The sequence below is a fragment of the Myodes glareolus genome, chromosome 7, assembly GCF_982192425.1.
Source record: "Myodes glareolus chromosome 7, mMyoGla1.1, whole genome shotgun sequence".
NCBI lineage: Eukaryota > Metazoa > Chordata > Mammalia > Rodentia > Cricetidae > Myodes > Myodes glareolus.
The window spans coordinates 20,639,650-20,662,544 of NC_142032.1; the positions used below are offsets into that span (position 1 = coordinate 20,639,650).

Sequence of the window (22,895 nt, forward strand, 5' to 3'; positions counted from 1 at the left end):
CAATTCCAAATGACATTTCTTGTACTGTTTGGAAAAAAAAAAACTATATATGGCAAGCAGCCCCAAGGTGAGGGAGGAAGTCAAGTGAAGTTGATAACTTACCACACTTCTTCATTACAACCCTAGTGGCTGTAGGCAGACACAAACACCACACTTCCGCAAAGTAACTTTGTTTTTTACCCCAAATTTTGTTAAGTGACACCCAAAGCCAATATAATCAGAAGTATAAACTTGATAGCAACCTTTAAGAAAAATATTTTTCCTTAAAATACCATATGTTTATGCTGAAATAATATTTAAAGTCAATTACTTATAAAGTTAACTCATAAGATTTTGTTGTTGTTTTAGGGTATTGTATGTGTCTTCCGTCTTTGGTCATTCTTCTCCATTCTTTTCTCAGGAGAGGGGACATTTTTCTCACTGAACCTGGAGCTCACTGATTCAGCAGGCAGGCTGACCAATGACCGCAGGTATCCTTCTGTCTCCGTCCCATTCCCAGGGTTGGTAGCCCTGCCACCTATGAGTGATAGAGACCCAAACTCAGGTCTTCATGCCTGTGGAAGGCTCTTCAGTAACTGAGCCATCTTCCCGGCCCCTAATTCATACAGTTTTTAATTTTCATAACAGAGAAAGGATACTGATCTTAAGACTGGCAAAACATCCCTAACAAAAATGATTATATCAGTGCAGCCCAAAAGTGGAATTTTACAGAAATAAATGATAAACTATATTCTCCCAGATTTTACAGAGACCATTGCCACTATTAACACAGTAACACTGAATGCTCAACTGAAAGATGGGCAGTACTACTGATGAATTTATTTTCCATTAAACAAAACATTTTTCACTCAAGAAAAATAAACACAGCAGCTTAAACAATACAAAACACAAATCTGGCAGCCAGGTTTAAGGTGAATCTTAAACAGGGATTCGTTTATGGAAACTGTACTTGGGCTTCTACTATGTATGCTCTTACACAACTCAAGTGTTTGTGGTATTGAAAAGGAACCCAAATAACTTAGAATTATGCTGGATTATATTTAGTAAACATGCAAGGAAATTCTGAGAAGAGCTTATATTAAACCCTAAGAAAACATATTAATGTTTTTAGACTGAAAAGAGTGGGAGGGGAGGAAGATAACGGAATTTAGGAGAAAATAAGAGGAATTTTTAGAAGTCAGTACAAGAATCCTTCAGTTTCAAAGTATGAGTAGGGTGGAAAAGTCCATTTAGTGTCTAGTTATTCCACTAGTATCTAAAAAACTTCCCCATATCAACAGTATTAAAAAGTTTAAGGCAAACACTATTAACTAGTTTAAACTCACCACATAATTTTTCATATCTACATGTTATAATTTTCTAGTGGTGTTTAAATATTTATTATCTGCTTTATCAAAATGGTTACTAGATATACATCATGAAAATTATGTATCCTTACAGTTTACAATAAAAGTGGTCAAATATAATAATATTTGGCAACATTAGATGGTTACTCATCTACCTACAGCACTCTATTAAAACAAAATCACACACAATTACATTTTCTGAACTGCCATGGAATTAAAACTGCAGTTCAAATCAACAGTCAATAAAACCAAAAACCAAACCAAAACAAACAAAAATAAACACACATTAACACACACCTCACTAGGGATACCAAATGAAACACAGGAGCCCAATTTTCATTCAACAACTTGAACACACATTAACACCCTCTTCACTTCTACACTTTACAATTACTTAGCACAGGTTCCACACTCTACAAAGCACTGACAAAAGGTCCAAGGATACACTTTTCCTTCATTGATAGACTGAGTCATTTTATGAATGGCTCACCTGCAAGACTGTTAAGCTGTAGGGTTAAGTTTTTATAATGCTCAAGGAAACTGGCTGAATCGCCTTTGATCAATTATCTATAACAGGAAAACTATAAAGGTTTTTCCTTACCCGTTCCCTTGAGTACTGGAGCAGCCCGAAGAATGGCTCAGGGAAGTGCTGCTAGCACATGGACTTTTCTTAGTAGATAAATCAAGTACACCGTCTGTAGAGACACAAAGAAATAGCTGAGGACATTAAGAACTGACGCATATGTGAACCAGATATAATAAAAATTAGAAAAAAGTCAAGGTAATATTTGGCATACTGAGGTATTACATTCAAAAACAAAAATCAAGGTAAGTTTCTTTTGAAGAAACCAAATCTAGTAAACCTGGTATACTGTTATAGGCGTAATATACATGTATTTCTCAGGGCTAAATATCTTGTCAATAGGGCAAAAGAAAATTAAAACATTATAGAGGATGCTAAGATATAATAAGCATCCTTAAGCATCCTTTCAATATATCCTTAAGATATATTGAAAACACAGCACAGGTTCTGTACAAGAATTGTTACACTTCATTTTCTAAACTTTTATTCAAATGTATGAATTAATTTTTAAAAATCTACATCCCCAAATTCCTTAAGATTTATACTTTAAACTCCAAAATCACTTGAACTTCAATATGAAAAATTTATAATCAGAATTATCTGTAAATGATTTGATTATATTTCATGTATATACAAAACACTCTGAAGGAACAAATCACTTAATGTCTTATAATTTATATGTATTTTAACTATTCATTTTTATTGTTTGTTTTTTTGAAACAGGGTTTCTCTGTGTAACCCTGGCTGTCCTTGAACTCACTTTGTAGACCAGGTAGACCAGGCTGGCCTTGAATTCAAAGACTGTCTCTCTCTGCCTCCCAAGTCCTGGGATTAAAGTACCATTACTTATATTAAAATACCTGGGATTAAGTACCATTACTGCCCAGTTAACTATTCTTTTGGTGCCCCCCCAAAAAAGTGTATTTGAGTTAAATCTTTTAAGAACCTGCAAATTCAAATTTTAATCACTAAATCTTGTTTAACAGCTTTTACAAAATTAAAGTATTTTAAAATGGTGTTCAAATTTAGTAAAAAAAAAATGAAACATCTTAGTAACATAACAGCTTGAAAATGTAACCTAAAAACGAGATGAATAACAGATTCGTGTATTTATACATAAAATTAAAGCCTTTCTTTTCCTCAAAGTTAATTTTCCCTTTATAGACATAACTTGACAACTTCCAAAGCTGTCATTCCATCCAGGGTTAAGAACAATTCAGAGCTTCTGATTTTGATTTCTAGCTGGCTAACGGGAAGGTCTTTATATCTATATCAACAATAAATCCAGGATAGGATCAATTTAAAACTTGAATCAGTTTCATTAAAACTTAAATCGCAGTTTCAAGTTGTTAGAAATATGCAACCAACCCTCTAAAATTAAAAGAGCCCAACCTCCTAAGAAGTTTTCTTCTTAGAATTCACTAAAGTATCTACCAGCATAACCATTATGTTAAGGAACCAAGTAGCATCTTATTAAATATCTAATACCCATCCAGAGATCTACAAACTAAATGCAGTGCTTAGAGTATTTCTAACCCAAGATACTTGCTGTAAGTTAGCCTCCCTCCACTACTAATACCATACATACATCTCTACACTGCCACTCTTTTCTAAATCTGAAACTTTTGATACAGTATCTAGAGTCAAGAGACTTTTAATGAAAATTTACTTTTACTTATTTCATTTGTAGAGTGTAACTTCCAAGCAAAGGGTGTTTTCTCAGACAGATACTAATACTAGAGCACCGAGGATAAACAGTAGTAAAAACAACAATCCTCAGTAAAACAGGAAAACGCCAGGCAGGGACGCAGAGGCAAGCAGGCAGATCTCTAAGAGTTCAAGACCAGTCTGGTCTACAGAATGAGTTCCAGAACAGCCAGGACAATACAGAGAAACATGATCTTGGAAAAAACAAACAAAACACAATTTTGCAAATTCAGTAAGCAAAGGTGCACTGGTCACTGTGAACAGAGGGCTAGAAGGGTTCCTGTACAGGCCGATCTCCAAACAAGGCATTTTATTGACTGTACATCATATTCAAACAGGGAGAAAAGGGGGAACATTTTTTTTTGAGTAGAAAGCCTACTCAAATACATACCTCAATAAGTAACTAACACCAGTCCATTAAAGGAGACATCTTCATAAATTACTTAAAATAAGAAAAAAATGGGTCCTTCTGAAAAGATTATTTTAAAAAATTCTTTCTTAAGTTTTGAAGACAATAAAATCTTTTTCCTAAGACATCATCAATTATAATTATTTTAGAAATTCAAACAGTGTCTCAGTTGCAAAACTGTTGACAGCACAGTGTGAGAATACAAAGTAGGAATTTTCAATCTATTTAAAATATACTTCAGAGGCACAAGAAATATCTGAACAAAACTGATGACCTCTTAATATTTTCACTGATTTGGATCCTCAATAATACTTATTTTGGGAATTATCTTCTACTTATTTCCTTAATTTAGTATACATATATATATTACACTTAACAATCTAAAGTATATTCTATTGTCTTTTATTCATAATACTATTTATTTTTATTTTTAAAGATAGGTTTTATTATGCAGTCATTGCTGGCCTGGAACACTAGGCTGGCTTCAAACCCACGGAGGATCTATACCTCCCAAGTGCTGAGATTAAAGGTATACATTAGTAGACTTGGCCTGATACTCTTTTGTAATTACAATACATATTTTTACTTATTTCATTTGTAGAGTGTAAATTCCAAGCAAAGGGTGTTTTCTCAGATAGATACTAATACTAGAGCACCGAAGATAAATAGAAAACTTTGCCTTTTTACAATTTTCAGAATCTGATATGTTATTTTAGAAAGTGAAAACGCTCATGTTAAAGTTTAAAAATAATTGCCTGACTTTCCTGTGTGGTATACCCATCACAACCACCATTTGCTAGTTGGTTGAGACTGCAACAATGCTATCTGTTCTCTTTTCTACCACTGAATACTCAGGACAATTTAATAAAAACATTATTTTTATTTTTAAGAGGCAAGATCTCACTATGCAGCCAAGATGATGCTCTTGCCTCAGTCCATGTAGCTGGAATGCACAGGAGCATATACTCATGACCAGCTAGAATCACATTGTTTTCTATCCTATTCTTGTTGTTGGTATTCTATTTGTAATTTTCTTTCTCCCCGAATCAAAGTTTTCTGATTGGACAGAGGAGACCACAACATCAAACCATACCTTGTTCGCTAGGTTCTGACTGAGACTTTCTGACAGTAAGGTCCAGAGGTGAGTCTTGGTCAGCCATGAGAAGCTTGCTGAGCACGGGGTTCTGAGTAGTTGCAGCCGTGGGAGAGGTGGTGACTGGAGATGCTTTCGGCAGGCTTTGGTTCTTTGTGCTATTGGGCTGGCCGGGGTCCTGAGTAGAGCTATTTTTTGAGGTATATTCAGCAGCAAATTGTTGGATCATTCGCTGCATGATCTCACGGGCCACTAGGGGAATATTGGGGTCGGAGACCCAGGGACTGTCTGTAAACAAAGATTTATTTACTTTAAAGTGGGACATGAACTAAGGGAAAAAAAGCTTTCAAGAAAACATGAAACTTAACTTTTCTTTAAATTAATCTAGTATCCTAACAACTGGATTAACCATTTGTTTATATTCTTAATTGGTAAACATTTAGATCGCAGATTATTGAAAATAAAATTTCATGTAAGTGTTTATAAACAATTTACCCCAGGCTTATGAAATTAAATACAGGGACAGCAAATGGTATCTACTAGTAAGAATCACTTACCTGGTATGGAAATACCTAAGCCTTCTCTTAGGAAACATTTACTGTCAACATCTACATATAATGTCAAGTTTTCCCTATACTAACTCCTCATATCCTTTAAGTAAGGTTTCTGAATCTATGACTGCTTAGTTTATTTCTTGTAAATAACTAAAAGAATAACAAGACTATAAAAGATATTTAACTTTGGGATCCAGGATTTAATTTCAAGATCCATATAGACAGATTGCTGGGTGCTGCCCCCAGAGTTTCTGATTCAGCAGTTTGAGGTCTCAAGAAATGACATTCCCAACAAAATGACAGCTGCTGGTGGTTTGAGAGCCACAGTTTTAGAACTCTGAGCTAGGAGTCTGAATGTCACATTTCAAAAGCTAAAGATAACATATTTTTCACAAGTTCTTTAAGTATAACCTGTCAACATTCAAAGAATAGCTAGAAAAGTAATAAAATGAACACCTAAGGAGTCAACGTTTAGATAATGTTAATTCAAAACAACACAGGAATTCACAAACTGGAAAGGAACTTCAAGATCAAATGGGGTTAAGATGAAAAGGGAAAACAATCCGTGTAAACCTGTTATTCTCATACTTCTATAATCATCTAGACTCTATCTGCTAATTTCTGTATCCCTAATCTTGCCTGGAGTAAAGTATCTGATCAATTTATTTGGGTAATAAATACAATAATCAAATCAATTACCAAATAATACCTTGAATACAAGAGAAATGTGACATAAATTTGTATAGGATGTTACTAATAAAACTAGCTGTACCTACCAGTACACCTGACTCCCCCAAAGGCCAGCCAAGGTCTTTACAAGGGTTCTCAAAAAGTTTTAGCTTCCTTATTTGTTAATATTTAGCTAGAAAAAGCAAGTGTTCATAATAATTTGGAAATGTGAGGGATTCCAGAAGTTGATTCATAAAGTTAAAGAAAATCTGATTTTTAGTTACTACTAAAATATAAAACCTCCACAACAAGAATAAATAATCAAAACCCAACAATGCTCCCAATAGATGCCAAAGAACAACACTTGGTATCAGAAGATGCTCATGAAGTGACACTTTTATCTACAGATTCGTTCTACATGTTTTTACCCACCTAAGCCAAATTTAATAACCTCAGTTTCTCTATAAATGCATTCAATGTTACAATCAGTTTATCAAAGACATTTAATAAAATTGTTTTTTACAACTAACTGCAATGTTTTGTCATGTTTTAATAAAATATGTGCCATATAGTAGTATCTCTAAAAGTATTTTTATCTGGGGCTAAAGAGGTGGCTCAGTGGTGTAATAGCACTTGCTGCTATTCCAGAAGACCAGGAGTCAATTCCTAGCACCCACAAAGCAGCTCATAACTGTCTGTAACTCCAAGTCAATGGAATCCAACACCCTCACATAGACATATACTCAGGTAAAACCCCAATGCACATGATATAAAAATATTTAAAGAAAGGTGATTTTATCCACTCAATTTTTGTGTGCAGAGGGTGTAGGACACTGGTGTGTCATGGTGCATATGGAAGTCAAAGGGCAATTTGCACGAGTCTAGTCTCTCCTTTATCATGGAATTCGTGGGAATCTTGGGGATTCAATCTGGATTGACATGTCTGAGCAAAAGCACCCTTATCCATCGAGTCTAGCCCTTTTGAAATTCATTTAATGTGTTATGTGTGAGTACCTGCATATGTGTGTGTTAAATGCACATTAATATAAATTAACACAAATAAACATATTGCTACCTATGTCTGAAGTCTGTACGGGTCAGAGAAGGCATCGGATCTCCTGGAACTGGTTTTGAGTGGCTATGTATATGCTAAGAACTGAACCCATGTCCTCTGTCAAGAGTAGCAAGTGCTCTTGAGTTTCACTATTCAGCCTTGGTTGGCCTGTAACTCACTATGTAGACCAAGCTGGTCTGGAATTCAGTGATTTGACTACTTCTACCATTCAGGATTAAATGCACACGAATCACACTTGACTTCTGAATTTTCTTTCTTTATTATTTATTTATTTATTTTATTTTATTTTATTGTTTTTTGTGGGGAGGTGGGTTTGAGACAGGGTTTCTCTGTGTAGCCTGGCTATCCTGGAACTCACTCTGTAGACCAGGCTGGCCATAAACTCAAGAGATCCTCTTGACTCTGCTTTCCAAGTGCTGGGATTTAAAGTGTGCATCACCACCACTTGGCCTGGATTTTCTTATTACTAGTTATTGACTTTACAGTTAAGACCTATTTCCCCTACATAAAATATAATCTCTATATGGAAGACTACATAAAACTTCCAATGTATTAGTGGAATGTATGAGGCATACTTTTGCCTCATGGAAAGCAAGAGAATATGTAATAAAGAGGAAAATTGCCAAACAGATGGCAAAATGCAGCAATTTATGAGATTTCTATGTTAATTAATAACTATCAAAGCTTTCTGGTCAGTAAGATTTCATGGTAAGAATTATTAAGTTCCACCTTGGATATTTAAACATCAGTATTATATCTTGTCCCTTTACTAAATAAACACCACAGTCATGAGATAAAATATTCAATATGTACGACTGGCATTGCTGCCATTTAAAGTTCTCTAGAGTCTGAGTTTCCTAAATGTATTCATTCTTTGATTTACTTAGAACATTCTGTAATTATGGTCATACCTAGTGAAACACTCACAATGGAGTCAAGTAAAAGCAACTATGATCAGATGCAGGAGGAGAGAACCTACAGGTAAACATAACTGTTACAGCACAGCACAGCTGGACGTAGTGGCACACCTTTTATCCAGCACTCTGGAGGCAGAGGCAAACTGGAGGCTAGGCTGATCTACACCGTGAACTTCAGCAAACTCAGAGCTACATACACTGAGACCCTGTCTCTGAAGGAAACAAACAACCACATACACAAATGCTCTGTTACAGTACAGTCAGTGGTATATTTCAAAAAGGAAACACTATTTAAAAAAAATATTAAACGAATCTTTGAGCTCGCGCTCTCTCTCTCGCGCTCTCTCTCTCTCTCTCTCTCTCTCTCTCTCTCTCTCTCTCTCTCTCTCTCTCTCTCTCTCTTCCTACCCTAGAGCTCACTATGTAGATAAGTCTGGACTTGAACTCACAAAGACCCATTTGCCTTTGCCTCCCAAATGCTGGGATTAAAGGTTACCATAGCTGGCAGAATTATCAAAATTTCTAACACAGGAACACAACAGCTGACAAAGAATATGACTGTGACAACTGTGAGAGGTACAGTGCCTGCTCTTCTTAAGATCTGCTACACAGGCCCAATTACAAAGACTACTGCATGGATACTGCGTGTACAGCCCTACTTAGCTTCACAAAAACTCCTAAATTGTGTATTATTTTACAACCCTTAGACAAACTAAAACCAAGCACAACAATTAAAAGCTAAACATGACAAACATGAAAATCTAAACTGCAAAATGCTCTGAAATTCCAATCTTTCAAGTGTTGATATTAAGACTCAAAAATGTTTGAATTTTGGATTTTCCAATTAGAGCTCTCAACTGATCAAGTCCACACAAAGATTCCAAAACGTGAAACTTAAAACCATCTTCACACTCTTCAGCATTTAGGATAAGAGAAAGCCAATCTTGAGTTATACAAATTATTTCCCTCCAGAAAAAAACTCATTGTCATCTCCGTGGATAACTGCCCATTTTTGGCATTACTGCATGCAAATGTCTATCTCTGAGATATTTTCATGAAGATTAATAAAATACTTATAAAGTAGCAATATTAACATATAATACAAAGGGAAGGAACTTCCAATCCAAAGCAACAGTTCCTTTTTCTAAGCACCTCACACCAGTGTGCAACAAATATACAAATAACCCGTTTCTTAAAAATTTGAACTTTTGAAATCTTAAAACCAATTCTCAGGTAAGAATTCCTGCTGTAAACATTATGAACAAACAGCTTATAAGAATTTCAACGGAAGTTATTCTTTGAGGACAAAGACAAGGAACTAAGTAGGGTAGAACATCACTGAAGGAATCTGATGTCAGTACCCTCTAACCAAGAAGTAAGTAGAAGGCTTCCCATCTTGAACTTAAAAGGTTGCTAAAACAGCACACAGACCAAGGACACTGTCTGTTTACATTCTGGTGGAGAACGACTGTAAACATATTTGGATAATAAGTTGTTGCTAGGTTATACCTTAAATGTCAATCTCCCCACCCTTTCTTGAGACAAGGTCTCACTGTGTGGCCCTGACAGGCATAGAACATATAATGTAGACCAGGCTCTCCTGGAACTGTAAGAGATTGAAGATTAAAGGAGTGATATCACACTTGGCAATGTGAATTCCGTTACTGAAACAATCAAATATTAGTAAAATTAATAAAACTTTAAAAAAAGTAATTTTGGAAGTGTGGCACTTAATCTGATAAGGTGAGCCTGACACAGCAATGAAAATAAAAAAAAAACCATATTTTTTCCCCAAACAATAACTGAGTTAAGGAATACCCTAAGTTTACAGGACATCTCACTTCAGTAAGGTTCTGAAAACACTGACCATAGTAAGCAGGACAGCTGGTATCCAACAGTAACCGATATTAGAATCCTATTTCACACCTCTAGTACACTGTCAACCTTGAGAAGATGGGTGGGCATCTCTGGAGGAATGAGTGGTCTAAGTAGCACTGGACAGGTGAGTGAGTGCACTAAAGAAGATGGGCGTTCTGGGTCTGCTGAGGGGTAAATGTACCCAAGATAATCAATCAGCAATACCAAGAACTCCTTCCCCTTCACCCAACTTCCCAACTGCCTGGATTACACATGCACACTACTATGCCTACGTTGTAGGAAACATTTTTAGAAACTATTATAATCACCTCTACCTTAGCAGAAGAAGGAATGTGTAATTAAGAAACAGAAATTAATTCAGAAAGAATTTATTGAAGGTGAAAACTCTACTGGACATATTGGCACACAACTATGGAAAGGAGGGGAGGAGGAGGGAAGAGGAGAGAAGAGGAGAAAGGAGAGGAGGGAGGAAAGGAAAAGACAGAAAATAGAGACTCTTCACTAATTCAAAAAAGATCATAAAGAGATTATACAGATGAAGAAAAGAATTGAAGCTGGGAGTAGTAATACAAGCCTTTAATTCCAGCACTTGGGAGGCAGACGCAGGCAGATTCTGTGGGTTCCAGGGTATAACTTGGTCTACAGAGTGGGATCCAGAACAACCAGTTACATAGAACCTGCAGGAGATGTAGTGAGGGGATGTCGATGGGGTATGGGAGCAGGATGAAACTGACAACATAAAAAGAAAGACAAAGAAAAGGATTGGAGAAATGGCTCAGTGGTTAAGAGTATTTGTTTTTGCAGGGGACTGGAATTTGATTTCCAGCACCCACATGATAGCTCACAATCATCTATATATAATCCCATTTCCAGGGTATCTAACCTTCAAGAGCACCAAGCACACATGTAGTAGACATACAAACATGCAGGGAAAACATTCATATGTAAAATAAAATAAATAGATTTTTTTAAAGTATTTTTTTTTAAAGAATACTGTCTCTTCGAATCCCTAAGCCTCAAGACTGACATATGCCTCTTCTTGACACTGCAAAATAATGTTGTCACCATTATTTTAAACACTGCAATTGTTTACCAGGCCAGCCTGGTCTACAGAGGAAGTTCCAGGATGGACTCTAAAGCTACACACAGAAACCCTGTCTTGAAAGAAAAAAAAATGCTGACAAACTTAAGAGTCAACTACATTTTCACTTCAAATGAAATTTCAGGTCAGATTTTCAATTTACAGAACTGGTTTTTATAAGTATTAAGGATTTAAACAATAGCATTTTATATTTTAAAACTTGTGTAACAAATTGCAGTCATAATAAATTTCTAAACTACTGAACTAAACCCCCACTCCAGTATTAAAGAGGGCAATATGTGTCTTAACCTTATTCCAAATTTAATGTGATAAAGGAACATAAAAATGCTTTAGGATTAACTTAAAATGACACTGAAATTACGGAAATTAATATAAGACAAGCAGGCTATGTTGTTTGCCACCAAAACCAACCTTTTCTATAAAAGACTGCATTGAGGAACTCTTCTGCTTGTCTCTGGAGTCGAGTGACTTTTGCGTGCTCTTGTTTAAGCAAAGCTTCTTGCCCAGCTCCGGAAGCTGGTTCATCCAGACCGACTAAGTGTCCCTGCAAAAATATCGTGTGAAATGTTTGTACAAAATCTCTCCCCATTTGAAAATCCAAAGTACAGATGCATAAAAACAAGTGTTACTAGCCAATAAGACAAACTAGCATAATACAATCAAAATATTTAGAAACTATTAATTTGTTTAAATACTTAGAACTTAAATTCTGTTCCTAAATAACTGTATTGTAATAGTAGTCCTCAGATCTTACTGTATTGTTCAACTGATAAGTCAACACTAGCACCATGATAGAGAACTAAAATCACACACCGCCTGTTCCAAGTACACTTCAGTATTTTAGTTACAGTAATATATGTGCTTGAAAATACATACATGCAATAAAATAGGGATTAGAAGTTCCCAAAATGTTACAACCAACTCACTCCAGAGACTGCCAACATTACTTCAAGGCTGCTGCAGCACTTACTTCCAGCCTTGCCTCTTACAAGTAAAAGGGAAGCCAGAACAATAATGGTGACCACAGAAAACCAAGATAGAGAAGTGCACAGAATAACTTCTAAGCATCCATTAAGTCCTGTGTTCACATGCCTTCCACATCACAGCAGCATTTACAAATATTCACCACAGACTTTCTAAAGAAAGGTCATACTTTGCACAATAAAATGTGTTTAAGAATTGAAAGCACATTATAACCCACAAACTCCTTACACATTTAAAATACACCCACTAATGTCTGCAACCACTTCCTAGAATTTCCCTATTATAATCACCATCATATCTATTGTTTCACATTTAAACTCTTCCATTAAAATATAATTCGATGATACAACTCACTCATGTAATGTAAAACCCAATGGATTTTATTCATAACTATAAATTGTTACCATCACAATGTGAATATTTGTTCCCATAACACCCAACCTCTATCCCACTGCTTGCAGCCAGCCCTAAGCAGTCAATTATACTTTATTTCACTTCTGAAGATATGCTTATTGTGATCACTTCATCTAAATGGAGCCCCTTTTGTTTGAGGCGGTGGCGTGTTCTCCTAGCATATAATTTCAAGATTCATCTATATCATAGCAGATGTTTGCATTTCCTTTTACTGCTAAATGAACATTCCATTTTATGGCTATACTACATATTATCCATCTAACAGTTGATGACTATTTGGACAGTTTCCACTTTTCCACTATCACATAAGTAATGAGAGTATTAAGTACTCAGGCTTTTGTATGGATGCCTATTTTAACTCTCATAACTATACAGTTAAAAAGTAATTTCTAGATCATATGTTAACTATGTTTAGCATTTTTAGAAGTGTGAAAGTAGCTGTACCACAAAAATGTATGGAGCTCCAAGTTTGCCATACAGTCATGAATACCTTCTTTTTTAAAAAATTATCCATCTGTGATAGGTTTGAATATAAGTGGCCCCCATAACCTCAAAGGGTATGGTAGTATTAGGTGTGGTTTTGTTGGAGTGGATATAACCTTGTGTCACTGTGAGGGTGGGCTCTGAGATTTCTTATGCTCAGGATCCTGCCCAGTGTCTCAACTTACTGCTGCCTTCAAGATGTAGGACTCTAGATTACTACTCCAGCACCATGTCTGCCTGCATCCTGCCACACTCCCTGCCATAATGATGATGGATTAAACTTCTTAAATTGTAAGTGAGCCACCCCACTTAAATGTTTTACAGTATAAGAGTTTGCCGTAGTAGTCATGGTATCTTTTCACAGCAATAGAAACCCTAAGATACCATTCTAAGAGAAAAGTGCTATATAGGTTATGTTTTGGCTTAGGTTTATATCTGCCTGCTGTCATTTGATGTCAAACTCTTTCTGTGGTCTTTGGTCATGTGAATACTTCTTTGAAGATTCAGATTATCTGCTCACTTTTTAATTAGACTATGTTGTTATTGTTAAGAGTTCTTGATATATTCTTTATCTATTATGAAGCATATAAAAGCATTTTCTCCCCCATTTTGGGAGTTTTTCAATATTTCATTAATGCCACTGTTCACAACAATTAAATATTTGTGTACATGCGTGTTTTAGTACTGCAAAGGATCTAACATAGGGCCTCACACATGTCAGGTAAATGCTCTATTAGTTATCTGCACAACCCTCTTTTCCCTTCTCTTTTTTTTTTTTAAGGTGTGCACAAGTGTATACGTGCATGTACATGAAAACCAGAAGCAGATGTCAGATTCTCTGGGGCACTAGGCATGCAAGTGATACACAAACATGCAGGCAAAACATCAATAAATAAAGACATCCAAAACACAACCTAAAACTCTATATAGCATCAAGTTTTACTCTTGCCACCTCCATATTTGTATGATAGTGATTCCTTTTTATTGCCATATTACTCTAGTTAGAACCTCCTAAAACAAAACTGAATGGAAGCATTGATCACGGGCAGTACTATGTTATTCCTCATCTTAGGAAGAGGCTGTTTCAGTCTTTGGTATTAAGAAACAAAGTGCTTTTGTGGCAGTTGTGAAAAATTGTACTCTGGCCACACTTTCAAGTTATCTATTGAGACTTTTGAATGTCTGCTATTTATTTTAGCAACACACTGTATTACATTAATTGATCTTGGGGTATTAAACCAACTTTTTTAACACTAAGGTACATCTCAATAGATAATGGTATATTTAAGTTTTTATGTATTGGTAGATGTGGAGGATTCGTCCTGATAGTATTCTGCATTTTTCAGTGACATTTCTGCCGGGTTTGGTATGGGTAATAAAAGATTCCTTTTCTTGAAATCTGCGGGCATCATATTGAGTAACATAACCCAGACCCAGAAAGACAAATATCGTATGTACTCACTCATAAGTGGTTTTTAGACATAAAGCAAAGAAAAACCAGCCTATAATTCACAATCCCAGAGAACCTAGACAACAAAGAGGACCCTAAGAGGGCCATACATGGATCTGATGTACATGGAAAGTAAAAAAAGATAAGATCTCCTGAGTAAATTGGGAGCATAGGGATCACAAGGTAGAAGGGGAGAAGAGTGGAAGGGGGGGGAGGAGAGTGGAAGAGAGGGGAGCAGAGAAAAATATACAGCTCAATAAAAACAATTAAAAAAGAAAAAAAATAAATAAAAGGCTCCTTCTGGGGGGAAAAAGCCTTCCCTACCATACTTCAGAAAAGTTAAGTAAGAATTAGTATTAATATTTTAAGTATCTGATAAACCAGAATCCATAATTTTTCTTTGATAATTTATAAAAAGGATTTATATTTGTTTGCCAACATGCATGTATGTTCCTAGTGTTCACAGAACTCAGAAGGTGACATCCGATCCTCTGGATCTGAAGTTAAAGAACCACTATGTGAGCACTGGAAAACAAACCTGGTCTTCTGAAAGAATAACCAGTGCTTTGAACTGCTGTGCCATCTCTCCAGCCTCAGACTACAGGTGTGTGTGAAATAATCCTTTTGTACACTGTAGAGATTTGTCATTCGAGTTGGCTTAATTAACAACTGATTGGCCAACAGCTAGGAGTATGGGCAGGAGAGACAGACTACGAGAATTCTAGAAGAACAAGGGTGCAGTTAGGAGAGTTTCCAGCCAGACACAGAGAAGCAAGATGTGTACAAAATGAGGTAACAAGCCATGAGTCAAATGGTAGAGCTTAGATTTAAAAATATGGGCTAATTTAAGTTGTAAAAGCTATTTAGTAATAAGCCTGAGTTATCAGTCTCTGTGTCAGATATTTGAGAACTGGTAGGTAGAAAAGAAAAGTCCACCTACAAATGGCACTGAACATCCAAGGCCGTATAAATAACGCTTGAGAAAGCTTAAAAAAAAAAAAAGAGTTCTAAAATGCACAGAAAGAGAGCCAAATGGAACTTCCTTATTGCATGTTTCCCAGAAGCTGCCTGTGGGAAGAGCCAGCCGCCAGTTGCCATGCACTAAGCTAAGCTACACCTGCAGCAGCTGACACAGCAGTTTAAGATTGATCTCATGCAATCAAAAAACTTTACTGATATTCAGAAAAGACTGGTTCAGATGGAAAAATACCTCTAAACTGGTTACAGTGTGCTTAAACATATACATAGGCTTGGGAGAGAAAAGAGAAGGTATAGACAGTCATAAAAAAAAATTTAAAAAAAAACAAAAAAGGTTTTAAAATGATAAAACCCTTAAAAAGGGAGTAAAGAAGATGAAAATTACAGAGCCTGAATACTGTATGTAATTTTTTGACTGCTAAGGAAGGAATAACAGCTGCAAAGACACACTGGATTATAAAAACTGCTGGATTAAACCAACCTATACATTTTTAAAGATGTCTTGATTTCAAAATGAAAGTCAAAAGATATGTTACTTTGGAGAAGGGGTTATGCCTTTACTGTCACAGGAAATGAGAGGCTGTGGATTCACTCGAGGTTAAAGATAATTAGGTTTGATCGGGAAAGACTCTCTGAAAATCCTAACTACAAACATAAATAAACCTGGAAGAACTACAAGACATGTGATATATATTTTACATGTTCAAACATGAAACAAAAAAAATCATCTTTGGCTAACTTATGTACAACACACAGTCTACACTTGCATTAATACAAATCTGTATTTTACCTGTAAAAGTTTATATATTTTCAGAGTAAGAGAACAGGATACCAATAAAAATAGGTTGCCCAGGTGATCCAGCATCTAGAACAGCTTCAAGGCTGCTGAGATGATCCAAACTTACAGAATACTACAGCCAAGACCTAACAAATATCCTGATTTTCTCAAGTTTCCCCCCAAAATTACCAAAGCCCCCAAACAACAAGAAGTAGGCAGGAGAACTATGCCCACATTCCCAAAAGATGGATTATGAGTGCTTATTATCATTTAAAGGGGGGATTGGCTACAAGTTGTTATTGGCAACCGTCAGGAAAAAAAGCTGAACAAAGGAGATTAGATTCAAAGTTTCTTTCTTAAAAAAGGGGTGGGGGTATAGGAATAACAGATAAAAAGTTAGATTATTAAATTTACTTTTAAACTAAAAAAGCAACTTCTAGTCTTAAATATTTCACAGTGTACACGGATAGAAATTTGAAGTTAATTTTGTTATAGTGTATATATATTTCTACTCCTTTTGGGATATTGTTTATGTAGCTCATTTAAAATATAATGCATAAATAAGAAATACAGATTACTAATCATCAATAATAGTCAAACTTATAGTCATATTAGGTATGTTTTTAAGGTCATACACAGATATAAATAGATGGTCTTCAAATACTTCAAAGACCTATAGAATGTGGCATTCCATATGTTTAGTGATCTAAAGCTTTTTGTGCGAGGGAAACACATTTGTTCCTGACAGCACCAATCTACTTCAAAAAAGATGACAGGCATGGAGGAATTTGCTATCTTTATGGCAAAAGCTAGCCACTGGGCAAAGAACTGCCCTTGCCTCAATTGCTGACAGTATACCAGCCTAACTGAACCAGCAGGACGCAAAAGAAAGCAACTCACAAACTTTGTCAAGACAAGGTAAGACAGTCCTTCAAAATTTCGTGCTTCAGTGCTAAGTCTGTCTGATATTCTAGACCTGTAGGCCAAAGATGGATGCTCCAAATTACAGGGGAACTTAGAGTGAATGTCCAGGCAGTAAATGTCTCTGTCACTAAGTAATATTTCACCCTTCTGGGGTCTTTGATAAAGCTGAAGACTAGTCACAATTAAAGTTTTCTTTAGTTCTAAGATAAATTTGGTATAAGATTTAAAGTCACAAAGATAAAATAGATAACAGAATATTTTCTCTAATTTAGCCAGATAGAAATGAACTACTGTAACTGCAACTCTTACTTGATGACTATCTTTGTTGTATATAATTTTACTACATTAAAATTAAAACCTTCCTTTTTAATTAGACAAAAGAGGGAAATGTGCTTGTGGAGGGTCACTAGATGTCTGAGTTATTGTAGGCAGTGTTGGCAATGTTAGATTCCTTGGGTTGTGATTTTCCTTCTATTACTTTCTGTATGACTGGGTTTGTGGCTACGTATTGTTTAAATTTGTTTTTATCCTAGAATATTTTGTTTTCTCCACTGATAGTGAACGATAGCTTGGCTGGGTATAGTAGTCTGGGCTTGCATCCATGGTCTCTTAGTTTCTGCAGTACCTCTATCCAGGACCTTCTGGCTTTCATGGTTTCCATAGAGAAGCCCAGTGTAAGTCTGATAGGTTTACCTTTATAAGTTACTTGACCTTTTTCCTTTGCAGCTCTTAATATTCTTTCTGTAATCTGTACATTTTGTGTTTTGATTATTATATGGCGAGGGGATGATTTTTTTTTGATCCAGTCTATTCGGTGTTCTGTATGCTTCTTGAACCTTCATAGGAATATCGTTCTTTAGGTTGGGAAAGTTTTCTTCTATAATTTTGTTGAACATATTTTCTGGGCCTTTGATTCGCAATTAAAAAAGGTGTGGAACATATACACATAGAGTTTTACTCAGCGGTAAAAAACAATGACATCTTGAATTCTGCATGCAAACGGGTAGAAATAGAAAACGCTTTTCTGAGTGAGGTAACCCAGACCCAAAAAGAGGAATATGGTATGCACTCACTCATAAGTGGATTCTAGCCATAATTAAAGGTTTTTGAGCCTATAATTCATGATCCTAGAGAAGCTAAATAAGAAGGTGAATCTGAAGAAAATCATATAGTTATCCTCCTGGATATTGGAAGGAGACAAGATTGCCAGGCAAACTTGGGTGCACGGGAGATGGGGGGTGGAGTAAGTAAGGGGAGACGGTTAGAGAGAAGGGAGAAGGGGAGGATGGAGGATAGCTTGGGGGAATGGGATGGGGCGAGGGAGGAAGGATGGATATGGGAGCAGGAAAGTATATATCTCAACTAAGGGAGACATTTTAGGGTTTGCAAGAGACTTGATTCTAGAGGGGTTCCCAGGTCCAAGGAGAGGTCTCCAAATTGTTCCCTGGGCAGCAGAGGAGAGTGTGCCTGAAATGGCCTTGGCCCATTACCATACTGATGAATATTTTGCATATCACCATAGAACCTTCATCTGGCGATGGATAGTGATAGAGACAGAGACCCACATTGGAACACAGGACTTAACTCCCTAGGTCAAAATGAAAAGCAGAAGGAGGGAGAACGTGAGCAAGGAAGTCAGTATCAAAGGGAACCTTCATCCGACGATAGATGGAGATTGAGACAGAGACCAACATTGGAACAATGGACTGAGCCCCCAAGGTTCAAATGAGGAGAAGAAGGGAGAACATGAATAAGGAAATCAGGACCGCGAGGGGTGCGTTCACCTACTGATACAAAGGAACTGATCATATGAGAGCTCACTAAGGCCAGCTGGACTGGGACTGATCAAACCGGATTCTCTGAATGTGGCTGACATGGGGGCTGTCTAAGAAGCCACTGATAATGGCACTGGGACTTATTTCATCTGCATGTACTTACTGGCTTTTTGGGATCCCAGTCTGTTTGGATGCTCACCTTCCTAGACCTGGAGGGAGGAGGGAGGAACTTGAACTTCCCACAGGGCAGGAAACCCTGACTGCTCTTAGGACTGGAGAGGGAGGAGGAGAGGGAGTGGGGAGAGTGAGAGGGTATTGGGAGGAGGGGAGGAAGTGGAAATTTTTATAAATTAATAATAATAATAATAATAATAATAATAATAAAGAGGGAAATATGGACTATTCCTAATAAGGTGTGTTTATTTTTTTATTTTTAACTGCCAATTTAATCTCTTCATTTATTTTAAGTTGTATTCATTTCCGAGGGCAACTTTAACATAATAACATTAGGCTCTAACAGTAGAGGTTTATTCTCACAGTCCTGGAGGCTACTTGTCCAAAATCATGGTGTCTGCAGAGTTCTTTCCTTTCTGGAGGCTTTATTCTTCCCTACTTGCTTCTACCTTCTGGTGATTGCTGACCACCTTTGCATTCCCAGGCTCACGATGATATAATAAAATCTCTACTAGTATCTTTATAAACCCCTTTTCCCCTGTATCTTTGTCTGTCCCTTCTTACTTATAAAGACACCAAGTTGTTGGATTCATGGACTACACTGACCAACCATCACTTCATTTTAACTAGACTACATTAAGAATCCAAAGGTCTAATTTTCAAATAAAGTCCCATTCATAAATACCATTGGTTACTATTCTTTTTCATCACAACTTTTGGGGGGACATAATTGAACTCACAATACAGATCTATTCAAATATATCCTTTGTTCTGAGACAGGGTTTCTCTGTGTAACAGCCCTAACTGTCCTGTAACTCTCTCTGTAGTCAGGGCTAGTTTTGAATGCACAGAGTTCCAGGTACCTGCCTCTGCCTCCTGAGTGTTGGGATTGAAGCTGTGCACCACCAACACCTGGTTTAAATGTTTCTTAAATAAAATTATTTTTGATACTTCAGCTTTTCAAAAAAAATTGACCCATCAAGTTATTTAATTTTATAGAAAGTATTCATAACATTTCCCAAGTAATCTCTCTTATTGCCATAAGGTTGGAGGTAATTTCCCCATTATCATTCATGTTTCATTGTAGTTGGAGGCTGCTTGTTCGTTCCTGGCTGCCCAGACCACAAAATAACCACTCAGAAACTATATTATGTAAATAACTGCCTGACCAATCACTTAAGCGTATTGCTAGCTAGCTCTTACATCCTTGGTTAACCCATTTCTATTATTTTATATTTTACCACGAGGCTTATGGCACGGTTTTGGCTAGTTGCTCATGTCTTTTTCCTCTGGCGGCTCCATGGTATCTCCCTTACTCTCTGCCTTTTTTCTCCCAGCATTCAGTTTAGTTTCCTCCGCCTATCTCTATTCTGCCATGCATAGGCCCAAGACAGTTTCTTTATTCATTAATAAAAGAAACACATATACACAAGAACTTCCCACCCCATTTCATTAAGTCTGTTCTTTTTAAATGAGCAGTTTATCAATCTTGTTAATGTTTTCAAAGAAACAGCTTTTAGTTTCGCTGGAGTTTTTTTTATTATTTTTAATTTATACATATGGGTGTTTTGCCTGCATGTATATCTGTGCAGTGCTCACAAACACCAGAAGGCAGCACAGGATCACCTGGAATTTGAATTAATGAAGTTCTGATTCACTATGTGGGTCCTAGGACTTGAACACAGGTACTCTGGAAGAACAGCTAGTGTTCTTAACTACTGAGCTACCTACCACTCTAGCCCCTTGATTTTTTTCTCTATCATTTTCTATACTATTTTATTTATGTGTGCTCTGATCCCATTTTTCTGTTTATTTCAGATTAGTCTGTCCATATTTTTTCAGTTTCTTAAGGGGGTGGCTAGGATATTGGTTTGGAATTTCTTTTTACTGTAGGTATTTGAAACATAGATTACTTTTATCTATACTGATAATTAGATATCAAGTTTCATTTTGGTTCATTCATCAATTTCTTCTGGGATCTGTTCTTATATCTTCCAACAAAAGTGATTCAATTTCCATGCTTGTGGATTCATTGTATTTCCTTTTACGGGTTTCTAATTTTCATTCCACTGTATTGGAAAACTTACTCAACTTTTTAAAATGTATTAATTTATGGGTCTGAGGTGTAGCTCAGTTAAGAATGTTTGCATAGCATATTAGAACACTCTGGGTTTGATCCTTAGAAATGCAGGGGAGAATCTGTCGGGTGTCCTATCCTAGAAAATGTTCCACATGTACCTAGTAAAAATTAGCAACGTGGCCTTGTATGTATTACGTTGCTGGGTTGCTTTCCCCATGTATGCAGCACAGCCCGAGTATTTGCCCAGGCTCGATAGAACATATCATACTCCTTCTTACAACTCCAAAGTACTGAAACTGCAAGAGTAAATCATGTCATCCAATCTGGTAAGCAGGTTCTAATGCTACTTCTTAGATGAGATGTCTAAGACTACTCAGCATCTCTGTCCAGTGTGGCTTTCTTCCAGTCTATCTGCTCTTCCTCCAAACTGAAGCTGATCTGCCTATACTTAGGCCACACATCAAGCTGTTATCCTTCAATGGCTGTTTTTAATACTCTACTGGGGCATAAATTGGTAAGTCTTTTACAACAAAAATGAGGTTATTTTGCAGAAGTAAACTACCACGAAAATTTGAAAATCAGATTTCAGGAAGACTTTCTTGCTTCTTTTTTCTGGTAATGTTAACATTTTTAATTTTTTTAAAAAATTTTATTTATTTATTTATTTGTTAAATTATTTATTTATTTATTTTTGAGACAAGGTTTCTCTGTTTAACCCTGGCTGTCCTGGAACTTGCTATGTAGAATGAGCTGGCCTTGAACTCAGAGATCTGCCTCAGCCTCCCAAGTGCTGGAACTAAAAGTATGCACGACCATTACCAGGCTTAATGTTAACTTTTTAACATATACGTTATTTCAATTGTTACTAAAAAGGAGCTATCAGTCTCTTCTGAATTGTAAACCAAAACAATTTTATTTTTTAATAATGCCTTTAGGCACTTTCTAAGTCTATTCTAATTTTTCTACCTAGAAAGAGTTATAAGAGTTCTCTGTTCTTAAGGTCTATCACATCTGTTAGAAGAATGTTTGAGCTCTTATTGTGTATAAGAGCTAGGGATTAAGACAGTGTTACATGGTTGTTTTAATTACTTTTAGGGGCTGGGAAGATGGTTCAATCGGCAAAATTACTGTCATGCAAGCACAAGGACTTGAGTTCAGATCCTTAGCATTCAGAAAAAAAGTCAGACAAGCATGGCCCACAATATCAGCACTAGAAAGATACAGACACTGGATCCCTAGAACTTGCTGGTAGACTGTCCACCCCAACAGAATGGTGAATTTCAGTGAGAAACTGTCTCAAAAAATTAAAGTGATGAAGAAGTGAAAAACTTCCTATAACCTATATGCTCTATCCACATGAGACTGAATACATGTGCACAAGTGTGCACACATGCAGACACATACTACATATACAAATGACTTTTATCAGCTAAATGGCTCTTTCACTTACAATTTATGCATAGCGAATAACTAACGGTCAAACATACAACAAAAATCATACATTTTGCTTTGCTTTTGCTTT

At 36.3% G+C, this 22,895-nt stretch overlaps 1 protein-coding gene across 13 annotated transcripts in view; it reads right to left on the reverse strand.

Moving 5' to 3' along the window:
• Window positions 1–22,895, reverse strand: part of Lcor (ligand dependent nuclear receptor corepressor) — a 155,889-nt gene that overhangs the window by 39,767 nt on the left and 93,227 nt on the right. For 8 of the 13 annotated variants that reach the window (XM_048452874.3, XM_085693937.2, XM_085693928.2 and 5 more), the window contains 3 exons: window positions 11,745–11,877; window positions 5,139–5,426; window positions 1,948–2,041 (listed from right to left, as the gene is read on the reverse strand). In XM_048452874.3, the coding sequence (XP_048308831.3) occupies window positions 1,948–2,041; window positions 5,139–5,376 (332 nt within the window). In that variant the 5' untranslated portion in view covers window positions 5,377–5,426; window positions 11,745–11,877. Of the gene's footprint in view, window positions 1–1,947; window positions 2,042–4,027; window positions 4,048–5,138; window positions 5,427–11,744; window positions 11,878–22,895 lie in introns of those variants that run through there. The other 5 variants (XM_048452872.3, XM_085693929.2, XM_085693933.2 and 2 more) reach the window with 3 other exon arrangements.